This window comes from Strigops habroptila, chromosome 10, assembly GCF_004027225.2.
Source record: "Strigops habroptila isolate Jane chromosome 10, bStrHab1.2.pri, whole genome shotgun sequence".
Classification (NCBI taxonomy): domain Eukaryota; kingdom Metazoa; phylum Chordata; class Aves; order Psittaciformes; family Psittacidae; genus Strigops; species Strigops habroptila.
Window position 1 is genome coordinate 7677810 of NC_046359.1, and position 23775 is coordinate 7701584.

At 43.4% G+C, this 23775-nt stretch overlaps 1 protein-coding gene and 1 non-coding gene across 3 annotated transcripts; both read right to left on the reverse strand.

The window, feature by feature from the left end:
- Nucleotides 1–4441: 4441 nt before the first annotated feature.
- Nucleotides 4442–4524, reverse strand: TRNAL-UAA. Its single transcript has one exon. It is a non-coding gene; the product is annotated as a tRNA-Leu (tRNA).
- Nucleotides 4525–7975: 3451 nt separating this feature from the next.
- Nucleotides 7976–23264, reverse strand: STX11 (syntaxin 11). 2 transcript variants are annotated; one of them, XM_030499918.1, is made up of 3 exons: nucleotides 23176–23264; nucleotides 13771–13966; nucleotides 7976–11057 (listed from the first exon to the last, which is right to left on the reverse strand). In XM_030499918.1, the coding sequence occupies exon 3, from the start codon at nucleotides 11050–11052 to the stop codon at nucleotides 10174–10176; it is 879 nt and encodes a 292-aa protein (XP_030355778.1). In that variant the 5' UTR covers nucleotides 11053–11057; nucleotides 13771–13966; nucleotides 23176–23264; the 3' UTR covers nucleotides 7976–10173. The 2 variants fall into 2 exon arrangements, with proteins under 2 accessions (XP_030355778.1, XP_030355779.1); XM_030499919.1 differs by lacking the exon at nucleotides 23176–23264 and having other exon boundaries at nucleotides 13771–14050.
- Between the last annotated feature and the right edge of the window lie 511 nt (nucleotides 23265–23775).

The window sequence follows — 23775 nt, forward strand, 5'->3', positions numbered from 1 at the left end:
AAGCTACTGCCCTTTGCTCTGCTGCTGAAGGTGGCTTTGAGCTAAAATGCCAGACACTAACTGCAGCAGCTGAAGGATGGGCACATGGTCTCTTCTGATGGCTATGTTAGGCCATCCTAATTCTGGCAGAGCAACACTCAGGGTACTGGTGGGTGTGATGATGCTTTAAGTGACCACGGCAAGACTTGCAGGGCTCATCTGTCCATCATAAAAGTAAACCTACCTCCATCAGCACCTTAAGTAAACTGCAGGGCTTTGTGCTGCAGTTAAGTGATATGCAGACCCTCGTTCTGTTCTATCAATGCCGTGGTCAGGGCAGTCAAGCTACTACCACAATATGATTCCCCAGAGCTTGCTGCTTAGATTGACCTAACCTAGCAGAAGATCTCTTCTTTTTCCTCATCAAAACCAAGAAAAATAATTAAGCAATAAAATGTTGCAGGGATCTGTTTTGGAGTGTGTGTTGTAATGAATGCCCTGGAGAAAGAGGCAGAATTAGCTAACATTGCTAATGACATTTGGTTGCTGTGGCTATCGAGTCTGTTGAGAAACAATTTAAGAACTTGCAGGTAAGATGAGGTGCAGCCAGCAGATGAGCAGCCCATCAGCTGTTGAAAATGAACCTGTATAAAGACACATGTATAAACAGTGACACAACTGTCTATATTATATAGTGGTAATCTTTGAACAAGCATCCCGAGAATGGCAAGAATCCAGAAAATGGAGTCTACCCCTTTTTTTTTTAGCATACAGGCCCCAAAATGAGAAGAATTCAATAATTACCAAATATTTTACATGCAGTTGTTCCCATTAACATCAGAGACTGGTCTTACTTTACAGACCTTAAACTAGTCTGCAGTAAGAATCAGAGAGATTGCTGATCATCCTACATACAGTATTATGTAATAGACCAAGAACTTCACAGCCTTTTTACACTTTTTCCCTCAATATGATATACTGGTCACTGGGAATGATGGAAAGATCGTTTAACTGAAGTTACAAATTATATGCTTCCATCACATACTAAAATGTAACTGGAAAAAAAAAAAAAGCTGCTGAAAGTTTTTGAAAAGTATTAAACTATACTGAACTATCATCTAAATAACATTTTACCAATAGGTTGCCTTCTTATTGATTTGATCCCCTTTAAACTAAGGCTTGCTGTCTTCCTATAAGACTCCCACCTCGTCCTGCGGTGCTTGCTGACTAACCAGTTGTTCAATACTGCCTTCACAGCTCATAGGGTGCATCCGCACCCTATTTATTATACGTTATAGTCCGAATTCATTGATATTCTACTCATGGGCTTGTCTAACATGACCAGAGTACGTATGTGTCTACCTGAATTCTTCACAAACAAGAAATAATTTACTCAAAGCAGCCCCTTTTGCCAATGATATATTTCTATTACCTCTATTTTACACAACGGGAAATTGAAGTATGAAAAGATTAATGTCAAGTATCTCGAATGACATTGACTGCTCAGAAACATATGATTTTTTTCAGAGACTGCTTAAAGTAAGGGTGGTACATAGATTTCACCTACATTTGCAAAAGCTCTGTATTTCTTCAAATCAGACTGAGGTTCTCAAGATGGATACCACAAAATAAGGAACACGAAAATGAGTGAGTGCTTATGAAACATCTATTTTAACTGACTGGCTCCTCATGAGACAGGAAATCTGCAGTAGCAAAAGAAACACCCCTGGTTCATCAGGGTAGCATTCAACCGTTTGCCTACGAAGCTCTTTTATTTATTACAGTTTCTAGCACTAGTCACTATACTTTTTCCAATTTCTTCAACAACTGAGGCAAGGATCCAACAGATAATGACCTTTGTAGAAAAACAAGAATAAAGTCCAATGGAAAGCAATACTGTTTGAACTAAAGGCCAGAGTATAACGAGTGCATATAAGAATGTCAAATTGCAAAGCCAACCACCAATAATTCATGAGAGTTTAACAAGGAAGCTATTAAAAACAAACAGAGAAAAATACATGCTCGATAAAATAAGAACCTTAAATCAAAATCATGGTCAGGTCCAGAGCTGAAACACATTATACCACCATGCCACTTCGCCTAAAATAGAAACCAATAACCCTAGCAGATTATCCTTTTCCTTATGGAAAAGTGTAGGAAGGGGTTGGGACATGTTGCCAGTAGATTTTATGGATATTTCTTGAGAGCAGGAAAGTTTCAAAAGCCTTCTGTTCCATTCCAGAGTTGCATGTGCTCTAACAAGCCATTATAAAAAGTAGGGAACACAGTTTCACCAAAGGACTGAGGGAAGTTCTCTGCAAAACAAATCTCGTAAGGAAAGGGCTGTGCCTGAAACAGAAGCATTTCCAACCAACAACTCCAGTTTTGTATACTGCTTTATCATAAAAACTGCCTTTTTTATTTTTTCAGTTTGGTCAGTGATTAATATTCTTGTAAAAACTGTGGTTATTTTTAGTTTTCTGTTTTCTTTCTCATAATGCTGAATAGCTGCCACTAATCCATTCTGTAACTGACATAGCTGGGGCCAACTTTTCATGAATATCAGCACCTCATCCACAAGATCTACATGAGCATTCCCTGTATGTACACATGCTCATAAATAAGCACATAAGCAGAACGACACAATTTATATTCAAAGATGTGGGTTTCTGAAGGGCAGTATTTTTCCATTACAACATTACAGGTAAAACATACCTTCAAACATGCACACATTTTTACTAATTTGTACCTTAATGAAGAATAGGAACAAACATTTACTTAATAAAACATTTGAACTTGGCAGTTTTTAATGAACAGTTCTGGAAAGTGCAGTAAGTCTTGCATTTACAATTTAACTGTGGGAACAATCAAAAAAAGACAATATACATACCTAGAAATCCACCACCAGACCACACTTCTCTCCACAATTCCCTCTTGACTTATCGTATTTCTGAGTTTATACTATTTCCGCATTTGTGATGCCAAATGAAATAAAACATCCTGACTGAAATATTTCACCTTCTATTTCCCATTGCATTGAAGGCCCCCAAGTTATCTCTTTTTTGAGAGTTTATCTTTTAATTAGCCCGTATCATCACATAATACATTTAACTGAAAGTTTAGAATTTTTCAGCTCAAATTTTGGGGAACAGGGTGGCTAAGAACAACTGTATTTACCCTTATTAGGATTTGACTAGGATGCTCTGGCAAACACTAATATTATAAAACGTGTCAGCCTGCGCTTGATTTGTGCTTCCTGCAGTTTCAATATACTAGAACACAGGAATAATACCCTGTCAAAAAACCCCAAACAAACCACAAAAGCATGCTATAGAACATTAAATATTGCAACGTGTACTACAGCTGCTACATCTCTCCTGCGAAATAGAACAAACCCAGGAGGTTAGGCTGAAAATCCTGCTCGCTCTTTCCGCTGAACTTCCAGTTGAACCCCTGGCACAGTTTAGGGTAGAGGCAGCACTAGGAACCATTACCCCAGAAGCAGGGTTTGCCTTCCCTCCACACTCTGAGGTTGGCCGAGGACACCTGCAGACACCCTTTATGCCCTCATCGCATACCCTGGCACATGCGGTACTTCACGTTATAAACCACTGTGAGAGGCTGTCATACAGCCTTCAAAGCATTCAAAGTGCTTGGAATGGGGAGGGGGAAAAAATAAGCTACACGAAAATATATAAATTACGTTTTAGAGCACCTGGGGTGGGCGAAGGCAGGGAGGCAACATCCACCCAGCGTGACACAGGCGCCTGCAGAGGCGGTCCCGCTGCCTGGCATGTCATTGTGAGGTACCACGCGAGCGGGTGCCGTTCCCTTGTGAGGCACTCGTGTGGAGAACCGCCGTGAGCTACACAAGCGGAAACCAAAGGACAGCTCCATGTCCCGCCGCGGGGAGCTGCGGCACACACCGCCGGCGGGAGCGGGCCTCCGACGTGCCGCGGCTCCTTTGGCCCGAGAGCCTCCACTGTGCGGTAGGGACCCGTCCCAGCGACCCGGGGCCGCCCGTCACACCCCTGCGCCGCCGGTGACAGCGTGGCTGTGACACCCGCGGTGCCACCGGGGCCCAGGCCCGAGCGGCCTGCCAGAGACACGAAAACACCGTATATATAGATACACACACACATATATATGATATATACGTATATTATATAAACACTTCAAAATTAAGTTGTGAAACCGACTCACTTTAAGCTAAAGTTACGGCGTTCAGCGCGGCGCCCAGCCGGCCAGGCAGGGCGGGCAGGCCCGCGTCAGCCGCAGCCGGATCGCACCGCCCCCGCCGGCCCGGCGGCTGCACGGGCGCAGTGCCGGCCGCCGCCCGCTCCAGCGCCGCTCCCCCGCTGCCGCCCGCCGCGGCCACCGGGTCGCTGCGGCCGCGCCTCCGCCTGGGCACCGCGCCCTTCCCGGCAACGCAACGGGGCTCCGGGAAAAAAAAACTTAACCTTACCAGGAGTGGGGTTCGAACCCACGCGGACATACGTCCATTGGATCTTAAGTCCAACGCCTTAACCACTCGGCCATCCTGGTGCAGATACTGGAATCCCTCCCAGCCGCTCCTACATCCAAGGCGGCGCTCCCGCCCGCCCCCCCCCGCCGCCAGCGACCCTCGGCCGGCGCCCTCCCGCCGTGATTTCCTGCGCGGGAGGGCGCAGAGCGCACAGGGCGGCGGGCGCGGGTGGCTCCTCCCGGCAGCGGGCGGGCGGGCAGCGTCGGGAGCCTTGCTCCGGCGGACGGACTATGGTGGACCCAGGGCCGGGCGGAAGCGTTGGGGGCTGGCGGGGCGCGGCTCGGCCCTTAGGGGAACGCGGGCGGCGTTGGGGCGCGGAGGGAGGACGCGGGGTGCCAGCCCAGGGTCGGTCCGTGGGGGCCCAGAGGCGTGCTGAAGCGAGGCGGACGGGAGGGCCGCGGTGCCGGTGTGGCTGGTCGGGGGAATGAGAGGGCTGGGGAGAAGTTGCGCCGATAAGGCCCGGAACACCAAAAAGTGAAACAACTCGGTGCTTTTCTGCCCGCTCCCCCTGCTCCGGGCGGTGCTGCCTGGTGAAATACCAACTGATGGGTGCTCTCGGGAAACCCGGTGTTACCGACCGGCGTTTCACTTATTCCTGTCCAACTGTTCCCTGCAGTACCTCTTCCCTTCCTCATAGAAGGAAAACCAGAAACAACGAAGTCTGAAGCTATAAAGTATGCTTCATTAGGAGAAAGATACTGCAGAGGAAAGATTTGCCAATCCCCACTACACGCCTCATCTATGGAAGCGCCTATTGCAATACCCAGGCTTAGTGCCTGCACTGGGAGCTCTCCCTTCTTCCCTGCGCAAGAGCGGGAATGGGAAAGTGCCCATCACTGCCTTGCCACCACACAGGCTCCCACTCTTGCCACCTTTGCTGACCATTTTCCAGAGGACAAGATGGACATCCTGCATCCCACCAAACTTTGCCACCTTCGAGCCTGCCCCCAAGGGATGAGAAACTCAGTACAACACAGGCTAGGGAGGCTAGACTGTGACAGCCACAGATAAACTGGAGGAGGCATGCAGGGGCCAGCTGCTTCCCCGTAAGCAGAACAGGAGCGCATACCCTGCTTGGCTGTTGGACACCCTGGTTGTAGTTTGCCCTCTGTAAGGGGTCTGGGCCTTGAGTTTGTGGGTGCAGGTGGTGCCTGACGTCTTCAGCTGTTACTGCTCAGACACTCCCAGTACTGAGGCATGCTTGTGAAGGAAAATACTTCTCACGTACAATAAAAGTGAATTGTTAACATTTTGCATGGATGAAGAACAGATATGAAACTCACACCTTCTTTTACCTTAATTTTATTCACACGCTGGAGCCCATGAATGAAAGAACAGCTCTTTGGAACTTGCCATGCTGTATCGTGTGCTTGGAATGGGCATCGTACCATGGCTAGCACCGCTCCCTGTTCAGTAGGGTTGTGCCTTGCAGCAAAGCATTGAGTAGAGAAATACTGTCAGTTAGGTTATCTCATTCTCTATTCTTGTCTAACATTATCTCTCAGAAACATAATAAAATGTTACTTTTTCCTGTCAAGACTTTGTGCCCTAATAATGTATGCACTGTAAGGTAAGGTGTAACAGTGGAGCAGTCTTCCACTGGCTGTTGCTGGCTTCAGCTCAGCTATTACAAAGACACTATGCTAGAAACATGGAAGAAGATATATCTGCTATCACCTTCTTACACATTAGAGAAACAAATACCATGGGTCCATGTGCAAATCACACTGTGTCGGAAATAGATTAACCATAATCACCATATACAGTATCTATTAAATTATACCGTTTCCTGCTTTCGTCATATCTGTGATACTTCCCTAGAGATGGAAACACAACCACGTGTAGCTCTTTCCTTTTCAAATAAATTCCAAATATCTCCCATGGTTCAAAAATCTAGAGAACCTGTTTTGTTTTCAAGAAATTACAAAATACAACTTGGGCTGTGCATTCAAAACATCCTTAATGTAGGTTAGATTAGAAAAGCAGCAGGTTAGCTTAGCTACTCCGTTCAGCCTCCAGAACAAAGATGTCTGGGTCTTAAACTTAGAGCTATATCTTTACTTCAAGAAGTTTCTTCCAAAACACATGCAGAGAGATGCCTGCTAAAGTGTGCAAGTGTGTCCATAGTCTGGGTCCCTTGCTTTGAGGCAGCCATCGTTTCACTGACATTTCTCTAAAATTCATTTGAAACAAAACAAAAGCTCAACAACAAAAAACTCAAACCAAGCAAAAAGAAACAAGCCAAAACAAAACATAAGATGAAATGGAGACTCATACACATATCCAGGCAGGTCACCAGTATATATCAAACATTATATTTTGTAATAGGTTGGGGTTTTTTTTCTCTTTTATATTTATGCAATTCTCTCTTACATTTTTAGAGGGACCCAGGTGTGCCTGGTTGCCAGTTCCCCTTTCTCTCCTTTCTTCTCCTCAGGAAGGGCTGAGATTTGAAAGGGGTGGGGGAGGTTTGTGAAGCTTCTGCTGCTTTCAGTAGGAAACAAAACCAAAGTAACAGCAACCCTAAAAGCTAAAGCAGCCCCTCACATTTGAACTACTTTCCCCTCAAACCCAGCTATAGGGTCTGCCACATGAGGGAAAAGAAAAGAACAACCCATGGAATATGCCACACACATCTCCATAGGAGCCAGAACGAAAAGGCAGCTTTCCTCAGCAAGCACGAAGATGTCCATTCTGCAGTTTCTGTTATTAGTATGCTAACATATTATCAAGCTACTTTTATCATCTTCTTCCACTCATCCTGTGTGGCATGAGTCTTTGCAACTACAGTGTGATCAGTTTTTTTCAACAGTCTGTTTACTGTGACTAGGCAAGTCTGTGGGCTGGCAAAAATTCAGTTCTTACACAACTGAAGGACAGAAAACCCCACGTAGTATTAAGCAACAAACACATGTTTGCAAGGAAGAGAACAATTTCTTCAGTTACTGGAAGTAATTTTTTAAGTGCCTCTAACTCATGATGCTGCTTAAAAATAGTTAAAGGGTCTCAAGCTGGTATTTCAATAATTCTCAGTTTCTTCCTTGCAGCAACAGGCTTAAGTCAGGAGAGAATGTCTGCAATTATGCTTTCCTCATGCTTTTGCTCTCTTTCCCTGTGCCTCAAATAAGACTAAAGATTTGAATGTAAGCTTTGCATATCTACTAATGAAATCATCAAGATCTCTCAGAACTGCCAGAATAAATTTTTTTTTTTCTTGCAGTAGAGAATTATTTTAGAATGTATGAAACTCATTTTTTCATGGGTTTTATAGGGAAAATTATGGTAAGTCTATCTCAATATGCAACACGTTTGATTTACTGTAGCAACAAATATTGGGAGGGCTTTTTTTAGGCATTGTTTAATCTCCTTTCACCAACTCAGAGATCAGTCCAGCAGCTTTTAAACTAAACTTTCACAATGCAAGAAACTGCTGAGGTGCTGATTCAATGTACAACAGTCTGCACTTTCAGGTTTTCTTATTAAATCTTTTATTCCATGTGTAGACATACATATGTGCAAAAAAGAAATCAACCAAAAAATAGACGTACACATTTTTATCAAAAGCATTGGCGAGTGTTAAGAACATGCAGACGAAATGAAATACATATTTCATTCTTCACTGATGCATGCCCACATGCTGACCCTCGGAGGTTTAGGGTATTTCTCTACAAATGCACAGTTCTATTGACTTGAATGGCAATACCTACGGCGTAAATGACTTTGGCTTCTTGAGTAGCACCAAAGCTACTGGTAATGGTGCCAGTTCAACACCCTCCTTTCTCCCACTTCAAGTTTGAACATGGGGTTGTTGGAGAGGTCCTCGGGCAAGCATAATACTGATATCATCAGGACATCACTGGTTATCAAAATATCTTCTAGTTTAGAAGATTGGCATTCCTCACTCTTCCATGTTACCACAGGTAGGTGCTTCAGCAAAAAAAACTTTCAATTCCTGAGAAGAGTTTTTTATTTGTGTAAAAAATCCCATCTGGCTAAGAAGCATTTCCCACTAGGATATGAAAGCATGGAAGTTGAATTTATTTTGCTGCTTTGTTATATCAATATAAACAGTATGAAATGCTTGGGTGTTTTTTCACACATAAAATTAGTGTTCAAAAGATCAGAAAAGTTTCATTGTGATTGGTGCAGGGAGATGGCTATGCATATCTCCCAAGGAAAACTCCCAAATACAAAATATTTGAAATGTTTAAATATATTTATTAAAATAGGTACAAATAGGATCAGCAGTTTAAAAAAAAAATCACTAACTTCTGAAAAAAAAAGTCCTGCATTAATTCCAAGGACAGCAATAGATCACAGTGTACCAGGAAGCCACCTAGAAATATAATAGTTGGAAAACCTCCAGAAGTAGGAGCTATCATCACTCACCAGATCTTATGAATACGTGTTTCACCGACAACTCTCAGTGGTTTCCAGGGCTGCAAATTTTCTATTCCCTCCTCATATTCCAAACCTAGTGTGGGCAGACTCCCTTTACACAAGAGGAAAGATTACTTTCAAGTTTGAAAAGAGCACTGAAATGACGTTAAAATGTTGTTTTCTGTCTTCTTCCGGTGTTTGGAAGAAAGATGTCTACTTTCTTTCCCAGGTGGAGATTTCCTAACAGTGGGAGAAAAGTCACAGTTTTTGTACAGTAAAATCACATGTTAATAAATTTAATCCTTCATGTTATTAAAAATAGAGATAAAAAAATCCATGTTAATTCTTATAAAAAAATAGAAGTCTGTTGACAAGGATAATCCTTCCACTAAAATTGCTTGTGTCTATGTGCCAACACAGGAAACCCTAAAATGCTTTCTCGATTCCCCAACAGTTGTCTGCTTGTGTGTGCTGCTGCAGAAGGCCACTGCATGCCTCTCTTCCAGCAGAAGTGTTTAGTAGCAGAAGAATGTATTGGAAGCATAAAAGCATGGCAGTTTTGAAACTGAGAGTACAGACAGTGGCTCAAGTTAAAAGTCAGTGAGATGCCTCAGTGTTGCAGTGCTTCTAGCCACCTTGACAAAGTTGTGGATACTCAAAATTGAGAAAAGCAATCACTTGCACACAAACGGAGCAAAACGTGCATATCATCATTTAAGGTGCAGTTACTTCTGTTAAGATTCATGACAGGTGGAAATCAAGTTGAAATAGAAACTAGTTTTGTGGCCTACTCCTGCTAACAGGCTTGGTATAGTCTCAAATGAAGAGAGCAAAAATCTGTCCAAGTATTTGCATTGAGCAGGCTCCAAACTAGTTAAAATTGAAACCTGATTCTGTGGTGTATTGTGTCTCCCCAGGCGGTAAGGCTGCACCACCTGCAGAGTAACTTGGACAAATAAGAATAAAGTTAATTCTTGAAATTTCTCATCTTCCCTAGGCTGAGTTATCAGCCCATCATTCATTCCTGTTTCTTGCCTAAGAAAGAAACTGCAGACATCTTCACCTCTAGTTACAGCAACAGAGTACATTTCAATTAAAAGCAGATTAAACATAGTTTTATCAACATTTCTAGGAGGCCTCAAATAGAACAGCCTTCAGCACATTTAGGAAAAAACCGATGAACAAAATCAACTGCAAAATAGTCCCCCATTTCTAGAGGTTGTCATTAGAAAAAAGTCACTAGAATGAATGCCTGATTTTGAAGACATTCGAGTCAGTCTGTGATAGCTTCAGTGGGACAGTCGTCTTCTGCAACAGGATAAGCAGCAGCAAAGGATTGTTCTGAGGGGGTGTTTTCTTCTGTATTCCAAAGCTTTTTTCACTTGCTCTTTAGCTTCTCCTACATAGTCCTCAACATTTTGCATATTTATCTCAATGACATCAAAGGTGTCTGCCTGTTCCTCCACTAATAGGGCCACCTGCAGAAAGAGCTCATGAACTTCCTTGATGCGACCTTCTAACTTCACAAGCTCCTTATGACGTGTCTCTATCTCATTCAAGGCTGAGCGAGCCCCCTTAACTTCTGACAAGAGATTCTCAGAGAAGACATCCCACTTGCCTTGCTCAATCATCTCCTCAATCTGGTTGCTAGAAACATCTTTGCCCATGATCTCTAGCTGCCGCTGAATTCGAATCTTGCAGTTCTCTCGTTGGTTCATCTCTGCTGCATTGTATTCAAACATGGCTTTCTGAAATGAGTGCATGAGGTCAACGTAGTGGTTCTTCGCTACCCTGGCAATAACAGACGTGGCCCCATATTTCGTTACTGCATCTTCACAGAAATCTCTCATTACCTGGAGTTTCCTGTGGATGCTTTCTCCGCGGGCCTTGATGTCTCTGGCAATACAATTAGTATCTCGTTTGATGCTACTAAGGCGGCGCATGGAAGTAAGGAAGCGGTTGTTTTGCTTTCTGAGCCGCTTGACATCCTCTTTTAGGTAGTCATTTTCTGTCCGGATGTTCTGTATGTCATTATGGAGAATTTCCAAGGCATAATCAGTCTCATAAAGCAGAACATCGTGGGGTGAATTTTCATCATCCTCACTTTCAATAAACTGTTCGTTGTGTAACCTGGCTAATTCATGCAGCTCGGTTAGCCGGTCTTTCATCCTGCCTGTAAATAGAGGAACAGAAGGAAAGAAGTCTGAAGCAAGTAAAATATTGTTTTGCAGGTGTTGGAAGTTCATAACTAATAACTACATCATAGAATATTTTGAGCTGGAAGGGACCCATAAGAATCATAGATAACATAACTACATCAAAGGTAACCCAAAATATCAATTTTTAATGTGTTCACTGTATTTTTTACAATGATGGATCTCAGATCCAAAACACTGGTGCTAGAACACTCTTCTAGAAACTACAAAACTCAGAATCCAAAAAAGTTCAAGAGATAAGACAACAAATCCTGAAGACAAATCCAAAAGAACAATTAGACAATCCTCCTTTCCCCCAAATGCCAGTATTCCACTTGGAGGAAAACAAACTAACTCTTGAGCAAATGATAGAAAGCCTTCAGCTATCAGTATGTGTAGATGTGTTATTAACTGAATGCTTCCCACCGCTGCTCACTAGAGAAATCTCCGCTAGATCTTGACCCTTCATTGTATCAACTGCCCCAAATGTCACAGGTCCTGTCATTCTAAGTTTGCTTTTCCTGAGGAAAGACTAGGAAGCCTCTCAGAACCACAAATGGCATTTACTGGTACCATTGGGAAAGAAAAGTTTTGAGAAATGGTGTGGCAAGTATCAAGATAGGATGAAAAAAAAAAAAAGGAGAGAAAGGAAAGGCACATTTAGGGTCTCCAGATGCAACCATTGACCACAGTGTACCAGGCGTCAAACAAAACAACAAAACAATGAAACACTGCTAGCAGCATTTTGTAAGTAAAACCATCCACCTAAGCCTTAGTTTTCATACGATGGAAACATCCTACTGAAGGAATAAAGTAACACCATTGTTACAGATCAGGATCTGTTTTCTATGTTTGCCTCAGATGTACTTTACACATTTCATTAAAAAGCCACAGAATGAGTAATCTGTACAGACCAGTTACGTGGTAACAATGCATAAGTCTCCTTTAAGTATGTTGTTTACTTGAAACTCTACAGTCTTTGCAGAAAGTGAAATCTGAAAGTTTCTGCAAGAAGCCTGCACCAAATATTACAGCAAGCGGAAAGCTGAAAACTTTCCATCACAAAAGCTGTATCTCCCATGACCCATTTAAATTAGTAAGAAAGAGAACCATGTTAAGAAACAGCACCAAACAGGACATCTCTAGATCTCTGTGTCTGGAGGATTCATTTTTGTTTTTCCAGGAATTAAAGTATCTTCACAGCATTTACAAACTTGCTATCCACCGTGAACAACACATCCCTTCATTGGATCATCAGTTATTGCCAGGTTGAGAAAAGTCACATGTCTACATGCCCAGGAGAATAGGCCTAGATCTAACGTGAATTAAAACTGCAAGTTTATAATCGGTTTCATGGGATTGTTCAATGTGTTAAAGATGTTAGGGAGGAGATGGGAAAGATTCCATCACAGATACAGCCCCCTAGGCTCATATAGTTCATTGTGGCATATATGCTGGTCTTGAGAAGCATTCAGATTAGGATCACATTTACATTAAAGCAAAAAAGTGAATTTCAACTTAAACCATTTCTTTTACAAACAATGTAAATCAATAAAGTCCATTAATATTCTGACGGAATAGCTTTCATTCAGGAATCCACACATGTAAGATAAGATAACTGAATTTAAAACATAAGCCACATAGATTCAACTCACATTGCTCTTCTGACTGGATTCATGACTCCTACTGGTTTCCCTAGAGTTGCCAATCTAGCCTCATCCTTGAACTGCCATGTGCTATGTTCAGCAATTTATTCTTTCTGTTTAGCATCTACATTTGGAAACAGCACACAATGTCTTTTATGACTTTAAAATGACAGTCCACAGCAGCAAGGTGCCACTTGTGTAAACTAACTCATGTGTGCACAGGACTATGTTGCCTTCATGCTCACCATTCCTTGAACTTGAGAAAAACTAGATTTCATCAGCCTTCCACAGAAAGCAGACTGACAGATGGCTCAACAATAATTACATTTTATTGTTTGTGCTTGACAGAGAAAGCACAAACAGAAAAAAACCACACTAAGAGCTGCTGCATAATAAACTCATAATTCTGTAGGAATAGGTCCACCCTTCCTTCCCCCTACCCTCAAAAGCATAACTTGCAACTTGTCTTTCTCACCCACAACTATTATAAGGTGTTAGATTAAAAACAAAAAGGAAGAAATGGAGAAGGAAATACATGATAATTCACAACATGAAAATACTAATGCTGTAGTAAGTTCATGTGTACTAAATCTGCAGCATCTCTATAAAAATAATGCTTTTTTTTTAAAGTACAACATGAAAGGTTAAAAAGTCAAGCATTAGAAGAAGAGTAAGGAGCTGCCAAGTGTGGCCTCAGATTGCACCACATTGTTGCCTACACACAGGAAGATCATGCAATTAAACACTGGCCTATGTCCTACCACTTCCACCAAGTCTCTGCCTACAGTCTGTGTGTGCTGAATAAAAGTTGTACAACGTAAAGGGATAATCTCACTTACTGTGTTACTACTGTTCATTTCCTCAGGGATTTCTCCTGTGAAATCTCTGGAAAGCTTCATAAACTCATAATAATCTTTTGGGGGAGGGCAGATCTAAGAGCCCCATCCACAGGCACAGGTTCAGCCCAGAGTGATTAGGGACAACGTTATCACTCTTGACGAGTTATGATGCCCACTTGAGACATCTAAAGCACAGTTTTTCATACCTGGTACGTTCAGAAGTCAGCTCCTTCTGACTTTCGTCACTGCTGCAAGCCTCGGGCACTTTGCTGAGTAAGATTGTGAAGTAAAAAGCTGGACATCAGTGAACGAACACATGGATCGAGGCCACGTTTGAGAAGCTTGACTCCAATGATATGTACAGCATCACCCACGACCTCCGTGACCCAGTAGAATCCAATTCTAAATGTGAATAGAAGAATCAAATTACAGTTGCACTGAGAATCTTCAGCCTGGAGTTTCCCAGTTTCTAAGTGTTTAGCTCTAAAAGCTACATTATTTGAAACTACATACCAAAACTTACATTCAAGATAGTCAACATTAGGATATTTCACTCTGCATTGAGGACCTGTACCCACCAGGGTAATAGCTCCTAACAAATGGATGCCACCTCTTCAAGCCTGACTTCAGAGTCCTGCAAAATCAGGGACTTTCGGACATCTTTCCTTCTCCCGAAGTTCTGTCGTTTTCTCTGTTTCTAAAGTGCATCACCTAGCCAGCTTCCCATTTCACCTTCACATTTTCAACATGCTTTTCCTTATCTACATACATCTCCTGGGTAGGATGGAGGACAGGAAGGGAATGACTTTCTTCCTGTATTTCAGCATCATATTAAGGCCACAAACACCACAAATTGCAGAGGACACCTAGACACCCATTCAGCTTTGTGCCAGAGCATGCTCAATTACTCTATGGGTTAGCATTTGCAATATTTAGCCAAAGAGATCTGTGAGGTTCAAGAAAATGTTTAGATTTCTGCTTTCTTGAGCACCTTTAGATCTAGGAACACAGTAAATTTATTTGGGACATTTGCAAACTGCTGCTTTGAGAAACTCATAATTTGGCAAAATTTTAGGAGTTTTACATAAGGAAAATGGCAGGCTCAAATGCAGTGCCACCACAGAGGTCTTTCCCCACTTCAAATTCCTATTTCAAACACATGGGAACCAGATCTTCCCAAGAGAGGACAGTAACTTCCAAGAATTCTCTTGATAGTGTCACTGACACTGAAGAGCTGAAACAAATGAACAAACAAGCATGGGAAAGAAAAGGAAAACAGCCACCTCGAAAATTTCAGCTTAACGGACCAGTATTTAGAAAAGTTGACCTCCTTTACCAGATGCTGTTGTTACTCAGGAAAGTTTGCATCTGCTTACATGTTGATAGCATTGCTTGTCACTAAAACAGCAATGTATTAATATATAGTGCATTACTAGTTGTTAAGGATAACCTCAGCACTCATTCTTTAAAATGAACAGCAATCTCTCTTTTCCTATAGGGCCTGGCACAGTAGTAGAAGTTGGGCTCCCTGGCTAGAAAGCAGCTCTGCGGAAAAGGACGTTGGTGTGCCGGTGGACATCGAGTTGAAGATGAGTAAGCAATGCGCCCTTGTGGCAAAGGAGGCCAACAGCATCCTGGGCTGGAGCAGCAAGAGTGGTGGTGGGAAGTGACCCCTTCCATCTGACACCTGAGAGTCCACATCTGGAGTGCTGTGTCGCTGCTGGGCCTCCCCAGCACAAGAGACATGGACACGCTGGCGTGAGCCCAGGGAAGGCCACCAAGGTGGTCAGAGGTGCTGAAGCACTTGACTTGTGAGGAGAGGCTGAGACAGCTGGGAATGTTCAGCCCGGAAAACAGGAAGCTCAAGGGACATCTTGTTGCACCAATTGCACACTGCAAGGGAAGACCCTTCATGGATATGTACAGAGACAGCACAAGAGGCAACAGACCCAAGTGAAAACAAGGGAAAAGCCAGCCACATAGTAGGGGAAAAAAGGGGGAAAAAAACCCTCCCGAATTTCAGAAACACTAGAAAAGGTGCCAGGAGAAGTTTTGGAATCTGCATCCTTGAAGATACTCAAAACTCCACTGGACATTACCCTCAGCAACCTGAACTACCTGTGTGTGTTTTGAGGGGGGCTGGATTATACAACCTCCAAAAGTCCAGTCCAAATTGTTATAGTACTCAGCTTTAAGTCAAAAGTTTGCTAATTTGACCACGAGTGCTAAATATATTCAACTACTTGCACAGGTTTATTTAAGATACATCTAACATATTAGAATATCAAAATACTAACTACTCTGTATTCTGGAAAAACAGCCCCAAGAGTATGAATACCTTAATTCATACTCTAAGTGTGTGTCTTAATAGATTAGCTGCTAGTTTGATTTTCTTTTAAAATACTGTGTATATATTCAAACTGGAACATGTACTTCCATGTTTGTATTTTTGGGCTAGCTAAATCTGTTTCTGTACAAACCAGGTTCCTTCTGCAGTCCGTCATGGTGTGTACACCCAAACACACACTCTCACATGCAGGAAATACAGGCCAGGTAATGACTGCAGAGGTTACAACTTTAAAGCCAGATACACACCAAGTACATACAGTCAGCTGAGGATGTGTTCAGTACTCATCTCTTCACGTTGGCATGCTACTTCTTGGTAGTAATTACCATAATGACTAGCTCTCCCATGATACATAAGAAAGACATGAGCTGTCTTATTGCAGTAAGACTGCAACCCCACACAACTCTGTGACACGGGATTTCAGACAGGAAAGGAAAATCTGTCTCTGAAAATCTATACCTGTGCATACATATAAAACCCCTTTCTGTTAGCCCAACACCCATACAAATAGGAGTCCTGCAGAGCATGTTTGCATTGTTGTGCTAATGTTATCAACGTAGAAATAACATAAAGACGAAAAGTTATTTCTATAGAAACAAACGACTTGCGCGACTTTATTTCAGCTTTAACATTTGTATATCCTATCCACACCTTAGTCTGGGGACAAATGGTAAAGTAAAGCTGCAGTTTCAGCACAACATCCATACTTCATCACTGGGAAGGAAGCCAGTTTACGTCTTTTCTATTTACAGCACTCATAAAAGGCAGCTGCTAGTTAACCCAGCTTGTGGATTACCAAAAGTCTAGTCAGTGATCATTTTGAGCCTAGAGCAGGGCCTTACAAGATGAAGCTCTCACTTCAGTTGAAGTGGCCTATCTGAGGAACAACAGATACTTCAAAACAAGCCAGTGAAAAACAATTTATCTCAGCAATTCTTCTCTCTTACTCAGAAGGAAGAAGTCCTTTTGTGCTCCACTACGATCCCACATGGCTCATCCTGTCTCTGAATGACATGTGGTCTTGGTTGTATAACACACAATAGATGTGACCCAAGAAATAAGAGGTGAACAATTGGGAAATAACCAGCTCTTAGGCAGAATTACTTCATTGCCAAGTGTGCATCAGCACATTCCAGTAACTTCCCATACTGCTTGTAGAGGATGCAGTATTGATAGAAATCCACTCAGATGGACTAGCTAAGTCGAACACGCTCCATTACAAGGAAATAGTGTGCTGCTGTGGCACAAAAATTCAAGTCATATATAGGTAAAAGAAGTGTTAAATGCAGCTGAAACCATTCATTTAAGAGTTAGAATCTCAGATTTAATCATAATTTTCTAGTATCTTTCTGTTTTGGAAACAATGGTCTTAGACCAGATTTCATAATTTTGCCTGGTGTATGTTGTCCAGTAATAGATTTGACAATATCAATTAACTTGGAGAACAGACTGTTGTTTACAATAGGTTTTCCTCTTTCCAAAAGAGCTTCTAATTGGCTCACAGCAGAATTCTAGTCATCTTTTCAGACTAGATTCCCTGATTTCTCAATCATGTCCATCACTGGTGGAACAGCAGGCTTGAATTTCTCAAATTTATTTATTCTTTCTTCTCATTTATAGGAGCTTAAGGAAACACCAAAAATCATAATCTAATTATGAGGACAGATTGCCTTCTGGAGCTGTTTTAAGACCATCTCTGTATATAAACTCCAATATTAACAACTATGACAGAGATCAGCATTTCAAAATCTTTTTGTGGCTGCACTGAAAGGAACTTATATTCTCTGGAGTTTCTTGTATTGGGCAATGTTTAAAAATAGACAGAATATATTCAGGACTGAAAAGACATCCGTTAACTCAAGGCACCAGTTACAAAGCTACAGAAATCCAGCAAGAAGCTGCAAATGTATCTGAAGACTAATAGACACTACCCACTTTATGTTGTTGTCAAAGCCTGCATGCAGCAGGATACCTCCTTTATACTTTCAGCCACCCTAGTGAGAAATGTATGCAGTTGCAAATGTCTTATGTCAGGTTTCTTTTTCCAAAAGTTTACATAAAGTGTTCACTTCTCTGTTTGTGCTGGAACAAGTTATTTATTACAAGCTGATATATTCAAAGAAGTTGGAATGGCTCCATTCTTTGCAGGCTATTTCTGCAATTGTCAGAATCTCCAAGTCTCCAGTGGTTCCTTTCCTACTTTAAAGGCTAAGAAAGGCCTAGAGGGGAAAAATTAACATTCAAATAGTTTGTTGCCTCTTACTGAAAGTAATGAGGCAATAATTGCTTGATTATTGATAGCTTTGAAGGTTCTTCTTTGCCTTCTCTCAGTTTCTTTACCAGTACTCAATCTCTTCCATGCAAAGTAACTCTCAGTTTTTGTATGACAGCTTTTTATAAATTCAAGGATCTAGGGTGCATCTTGTACTTCCCAGACATATTCAATACAGTTAACCATCTCGGTGCTTTCCATAGACTGGTTATCAGGTTTTGCGGACATCAGTATCAAAATTAGGCTGTACTAGGGCAGCAGACAAAAAACGTTTCTCCACCTTCACTAGATGGCCCGTGGAAAAGTGTTAAGTCTTCACTTGTGTTGTTTGAACCCTTACCAAAATTGGGAACTCCCTCCAGCAGTCATCCTGCTTCTGTATAAAATGGAAGTTAAGGACAGGAAAGGCTAATGCACACCCCAAATTTCGCCACTTCCTTTTCCTAAGGATGCTAGAAACAGAATATATTTTTATATATTCTATTCTGTTGTATATTATATATATAATATACAGTTAGCAACTGCAGACATTGAAAACCTGCTAAATCCATGGAGTCCTTGAGACCTGTGAGCTGACTCTGATCGGTTTTAATGCGCACAGCTTGCCAAAAACCAGAACACCATTACAAAAAGTATCTGAACATGCACGGGATTGTATTTCACCCAGGGTGGAGAAAACCAGTCCCACACCACTCTTCATTCAGTGCTTTCCAGCACGTGCAGTGTGCTGTAGGCTGAGTACTGCAGCATACCCATCCTTCCTGCCATAAGGAACACTAAGGTCTTCAGGTAAAATTGGCCTGGAGGCTAGGGGAGCAAAAACTGTACCTCCATGGGCTTGGCAAATAGTTAAGAGAGAACCATGCCACTAATATAAACAGTGAGACAGCCATCCATGCATTTCTTGGCAATTACTACAGCTTGGTATCATTACAAGTCAGTGCGCAAGGAAATCAGACGATGCACTCACTCACAGGCAGTGCTGTCACTACAGTGCCGTGAGTACATACATTATCTAATTAATCACCTCAGCTTCCCTGACATACATTGGCTCAGCGAAATAGCTATGTACATACCGCATTTATGTAACTACTATTGCTACCACGCAGTGGTATTTGTAAGTGATTAAGACATTATGCTGGCATCCGAGTAGAAATATGAGGCTGCGTGTGATCATCAGTCAGAAGCAACATGTTCTATAGACATTTTTAAATTAGCACAACAGCATTACTTTTTAAAATATACATATATTTAAAGCTTGTAATGCAGGGTTAATATCGGAGATTAAATACTCTTTTAAAAATGCCTTTAATGTTAAATACAGGGTGTTTTATTGGTATTTGTTCATGTGGGCCGGTACACATGAGGCTCAGTTCTGGCTCCTACTGCAAAATCTACACAACTGTAACTGGACCAAAATAGTTTCAGCCAGGAAATAACCCCACAGCCACACATACATACCCACAGCTCAGTCCCAGGACATGTCAGGCACTGGCAGGCTTTATGGCAATTAGTTGACATTACTTTGCAGCTCATGGGTGTTTACAGGCCTGTTCAAAATACCAGCCAAGTTGAGACAATGTATAAATTAGGGACACAGGGGCCAGTGGTACTTAGAGAATGTGTTCCTGACTGGGCATAGCCAAAGCTCAAGCAAGCTTTATTCTTGCTTTCAAAAATAAATTATTTGATACTAACACAAATATGGCACAGAGGAAAGTTGTAGCAGGAAAGGCTGGAGAGTTCAGCAGTTTCTTGGCTTTTGTAAATGTTTTTCAGGAATTTGACAATTAACAGGTTAACTATCATAGCAGATAAAGCAAAGGCTGCATGCATGATAAGCCTTCTGAAGTCAAGAGATGTGACATCATTCCCTCTGTGATAAACTACAGAAATACGGTCTAGATGAGAAGTGCTGAACACTTTGTGTCATAGGCCAGATGAGATACCAAGATGCTCGACACAATCAGCAAAAGCTATCAGAACAGATGTAGAAACTGCAGAACCACATTGCTCCCCTCATGCAGAGTCCCTCCACTCCCCAAGATGGGGTTCCAAAGAGCCAGCCCTAGGAAAAAGCAGTGCTGCTGCTCTCTGGGAATGATGCTCCTCACTGGAGATGGCTTGCACGGAGGGCAAGTTCTGGGGGGCAGCCCAAAATGCAAGTGTAACCAGAAATGGCTACTCTGCAAAACTGCACAAAAGTGGTAACCCCATATTCGATGCCGAGATGAGCTTATTTGCTCAAATAACATTGCCTCAGTAATTTCCGCACCAGGCTTTGTCGTCCCTGAACTACAGGGATGGCCAAAGAGTCGAAGAAAATCGATGGGCCAGGTAAAAGATAATGGAAAATGTATCTGGTCCAGCACCTTCATGCTTGACACAGCAGTTGTCTTCTCACTGTCAGAACTGCTTTTGAATATGCCAGCACTGTGATGGGTTTCTGTTACACTCAGAGGTTATCCATATTTCCATTAGCAGCTTGGAGAGTGGAACCAAACACGAGCCTATACAGTCTCCAGGTGCCACTGGACTGGAAGGGAGCAGAAACAGGCATTTGATGTCAGAGAGGAGGAGAAATTATATTGGCAAGTAAGAACAATACTAACAAAAAAATAAAAGGAAATTCAATAGAGATGAGCCTGGTACAGTTCATTTAGAAGAAATTATTCACATAGATTCACATAGTACGGAACACCTAGTTTGGTAGCAGGAAAGCATTAGTGGGGCTATAGCAGACTGCAAGCCAAAAACCAAGTTCACAACATAATGCCACTGTAAAAAAAACCCCATGTCTTATATGAAAGATGGCATGGGAAGGACTGGTTTTACTCTGCTTGGCATAGGCAAGGCCTCAGTTGGAATACCACATCCTGCACAGTTATCACACTAGGAAAGTCGGATCATACTGGGCATTGTCTCCAAATGGCTTAGAAAATACAACCCTAGAAGAAGAGGAGTTGAAGGAATTATGTTCATTTCATGCAGAAGACCATGGAGAGAGACACAGCACTCCAATGTATAAAAGGACTCTATAAAAAGAGAAATGATCTCACAGAGTTTGTTCTCTGTGTTGACACTGGAAACATGAAGTAATCAATTTGTTTCACACAAGATCTATGTTGAGCTAGCTGTGACTAGCTGAATATTGGACCATTTCTCTGTAGGAGGACTGTGGGACCCTCTTTCTTGGAGGACAGAGAGAGGCTACAGAAACCTCTCTCAGGTCTGATTTAGGTGCCATTACCAAGTGGATTAGGTGACGTCTCACAGTCTCCCCATGGCCCTTAGTTTCCACGATGTGTTCCATGCCCTCGCTCCCAGTCTCACTGTGCATGCAGCACAGCGTATATGCGAGCACAGGCCCGCTGCCCATGCTGGGGAGCAATTTGGGTGACTCTTTTCACCCAGCAGATTCTCTTCCCTCTTTATTAATATTAAATGCATCACGGCAGCTATCATCTCTCCTTTTAGAGCAGACATTGGTTACTGTTATAAATGGAAGGTGTCAGGCATGAAGCCTAATGCCACAGCACCCAAAATCTCCAAGACTGTGACATAATATGCAGTTGTGTTCCACAGCATCATGTTTATGTGCAGTGGCCAGATAATAGTTTTCACATTATCCTCATTTTAATGTTGCAAGAGATCTTATGCACCATGCTTCATGAAGATCTTTTATGACAACAGAGGTTAACTTGCAGTTTTAATCTCAGCCAAAACACCAGACACATTTGCCATATGATCTATTGTGCAATTTCAGTTTCAGAGCAGTGGTCATACAAGGCAGCCAATGAAAAAAATAGTGACAAAAACGTAATCAGAGGTGTTGGGCATCTAAACCATCCTTTCTTAAGGATGATCTTTAGTCTGTTTGCCTGTTAAACCTTTGAATAAGAAAAAAAACAGTTATGGTCATCTTGTAGTCCCACCACTTCCATACGAAAAAATAATTTAAATAGCAAGTAACACCACTGGTGAGAAAGCAGCATCCTTCAAATTGCATTATCCTCTTACAAAGTCATATATTGCCATTTTGACACCTGACAGCTTAAAAAAAACGGTTCCTAAAATACCATCTAAAGAACAGGAACAAGAAGTGTGAATGTCCGGTTTAGGCCAGTGTTACTCTTCTAGTCATTTCCTTTCCTGGTATCACACAGTTACATGCAGTTATCTCAGACACACATGAGTACGAATTCTTCTTGGCAGGAAAGGAAATGAATATCAGTTAATAGGAAGCAATCAAAGAACGGCTACTTTTGCACCCACTCGTAGATCTGGCCATGATGATGCCCAAGAAGGGGTGAAAGCTCTTATATTTTGCATATAAACCCTATTTTCTTCAAAATCTGCTCTGGAGCTATTCATAACCACATATGAGCGCTATTAATGAAACATTAATACTCGCTAAGCCAGACAAATGGGGCAGCTAGAAATGCAGTTGCTCGTTGGGACTGGACGAGGAGACTCATATTTGAAGGTGCCTCTGGTTTTCCCCCATCCTGCAAAACCCCAGCCGCCCCTTTCGCCCCTTTTGAGGGACCAGAGTTACCCGATGGAAGCCAAGGCTCCTCTGGACTCAAAAGCCCGAGCCCCATCCCCTGCCGCCGGGCTTCAGACTTCCCCTCTCGACTCATACAGGGCAGTTTCCTTTACTCTTACGCAAAACCGAGGTGCAAGGCGCTCCGAAAGCCCCGCGGCTCCTCCCGCCTCGCCGGCTGCTCTGGGCCGGCTGCCGAGCACCGGCCACGCACCAAGACTCGCCCCGACAGCAGGGGAACGGGAGGGCCGACCGCCACTGCCGGAGCCCGGCCCAGAGATGCCCTCCCTTCGTCCCGCAGCAGCTGCGGGAGGTCGGCGCCCGCGAACTCCAGCTGATGCTGAGCAAGGCTCGGGGGCACGGCAGGGCTCCCGTCGCGGGAGACGACACCAGCACGGCCCCGAGGAAAGCGCCGTCTCGCCCTCCCCGGCCCCGCAGGTACTCACCCCCGGCTGGGCAGGGCAGTGCAGTGCAGTGCAGGACAGCCGGCCCGCCCCGTCCCGTCTCCCCGCGCCCGCGCTGCTCCCGGGTCCCGCTGCCGCGCAGCGACCGCGCCGTCGAGGCAAGCGCTAGTCCCCGCGCAACGTCCCGCCCCCTCCACTCGGCTCCCCCGCCTATTGGCTGCCAGAGGGTGGGTGATTTGCATAGCGGCGCCCCGCCCCGGCCGTCGAAGGGCGGATGGAGGGCTCGTGCGCCGTGCCCCCTTCCTCCTCCTCTTCCTCCCTCGTCCCCTCGCACCACTTCCTACCGCGGGGAGTAGGGGAAAGTCCGCCCCGGCTGTGCTGGGAAGCGTGGGTGCGGTGTGGTTGCCCGTTTCTCTGCTGCTGTCCCCGTGGACACCCCTGCCCTGTTTTGCCCCGCCTGGCTGCCCGGGGCTGAGGGGACGATTTAGGGGTGCCGTGAGGCCCGGCAGGGAGCTAAACCCGAGGGGGCGTACGAGAGGACGAAGAGAGGGCTAGGGCCTGCCGTCACTCTCAGCGGGGGACGGGTACTTACCGTCCCGTCCCGTCCCGTTGACTCGGTCCCCGACCCGGCCCAGCGCCCCC

Coding starts and splice junctions, on each gene's coding strand:
- STX11 (XM_030499918.1), bottom strand. CDS start 11,052: ATGAAAGACCGGCTAACCGAGCTGCATGAATTAGCCAGGTTACACAAC.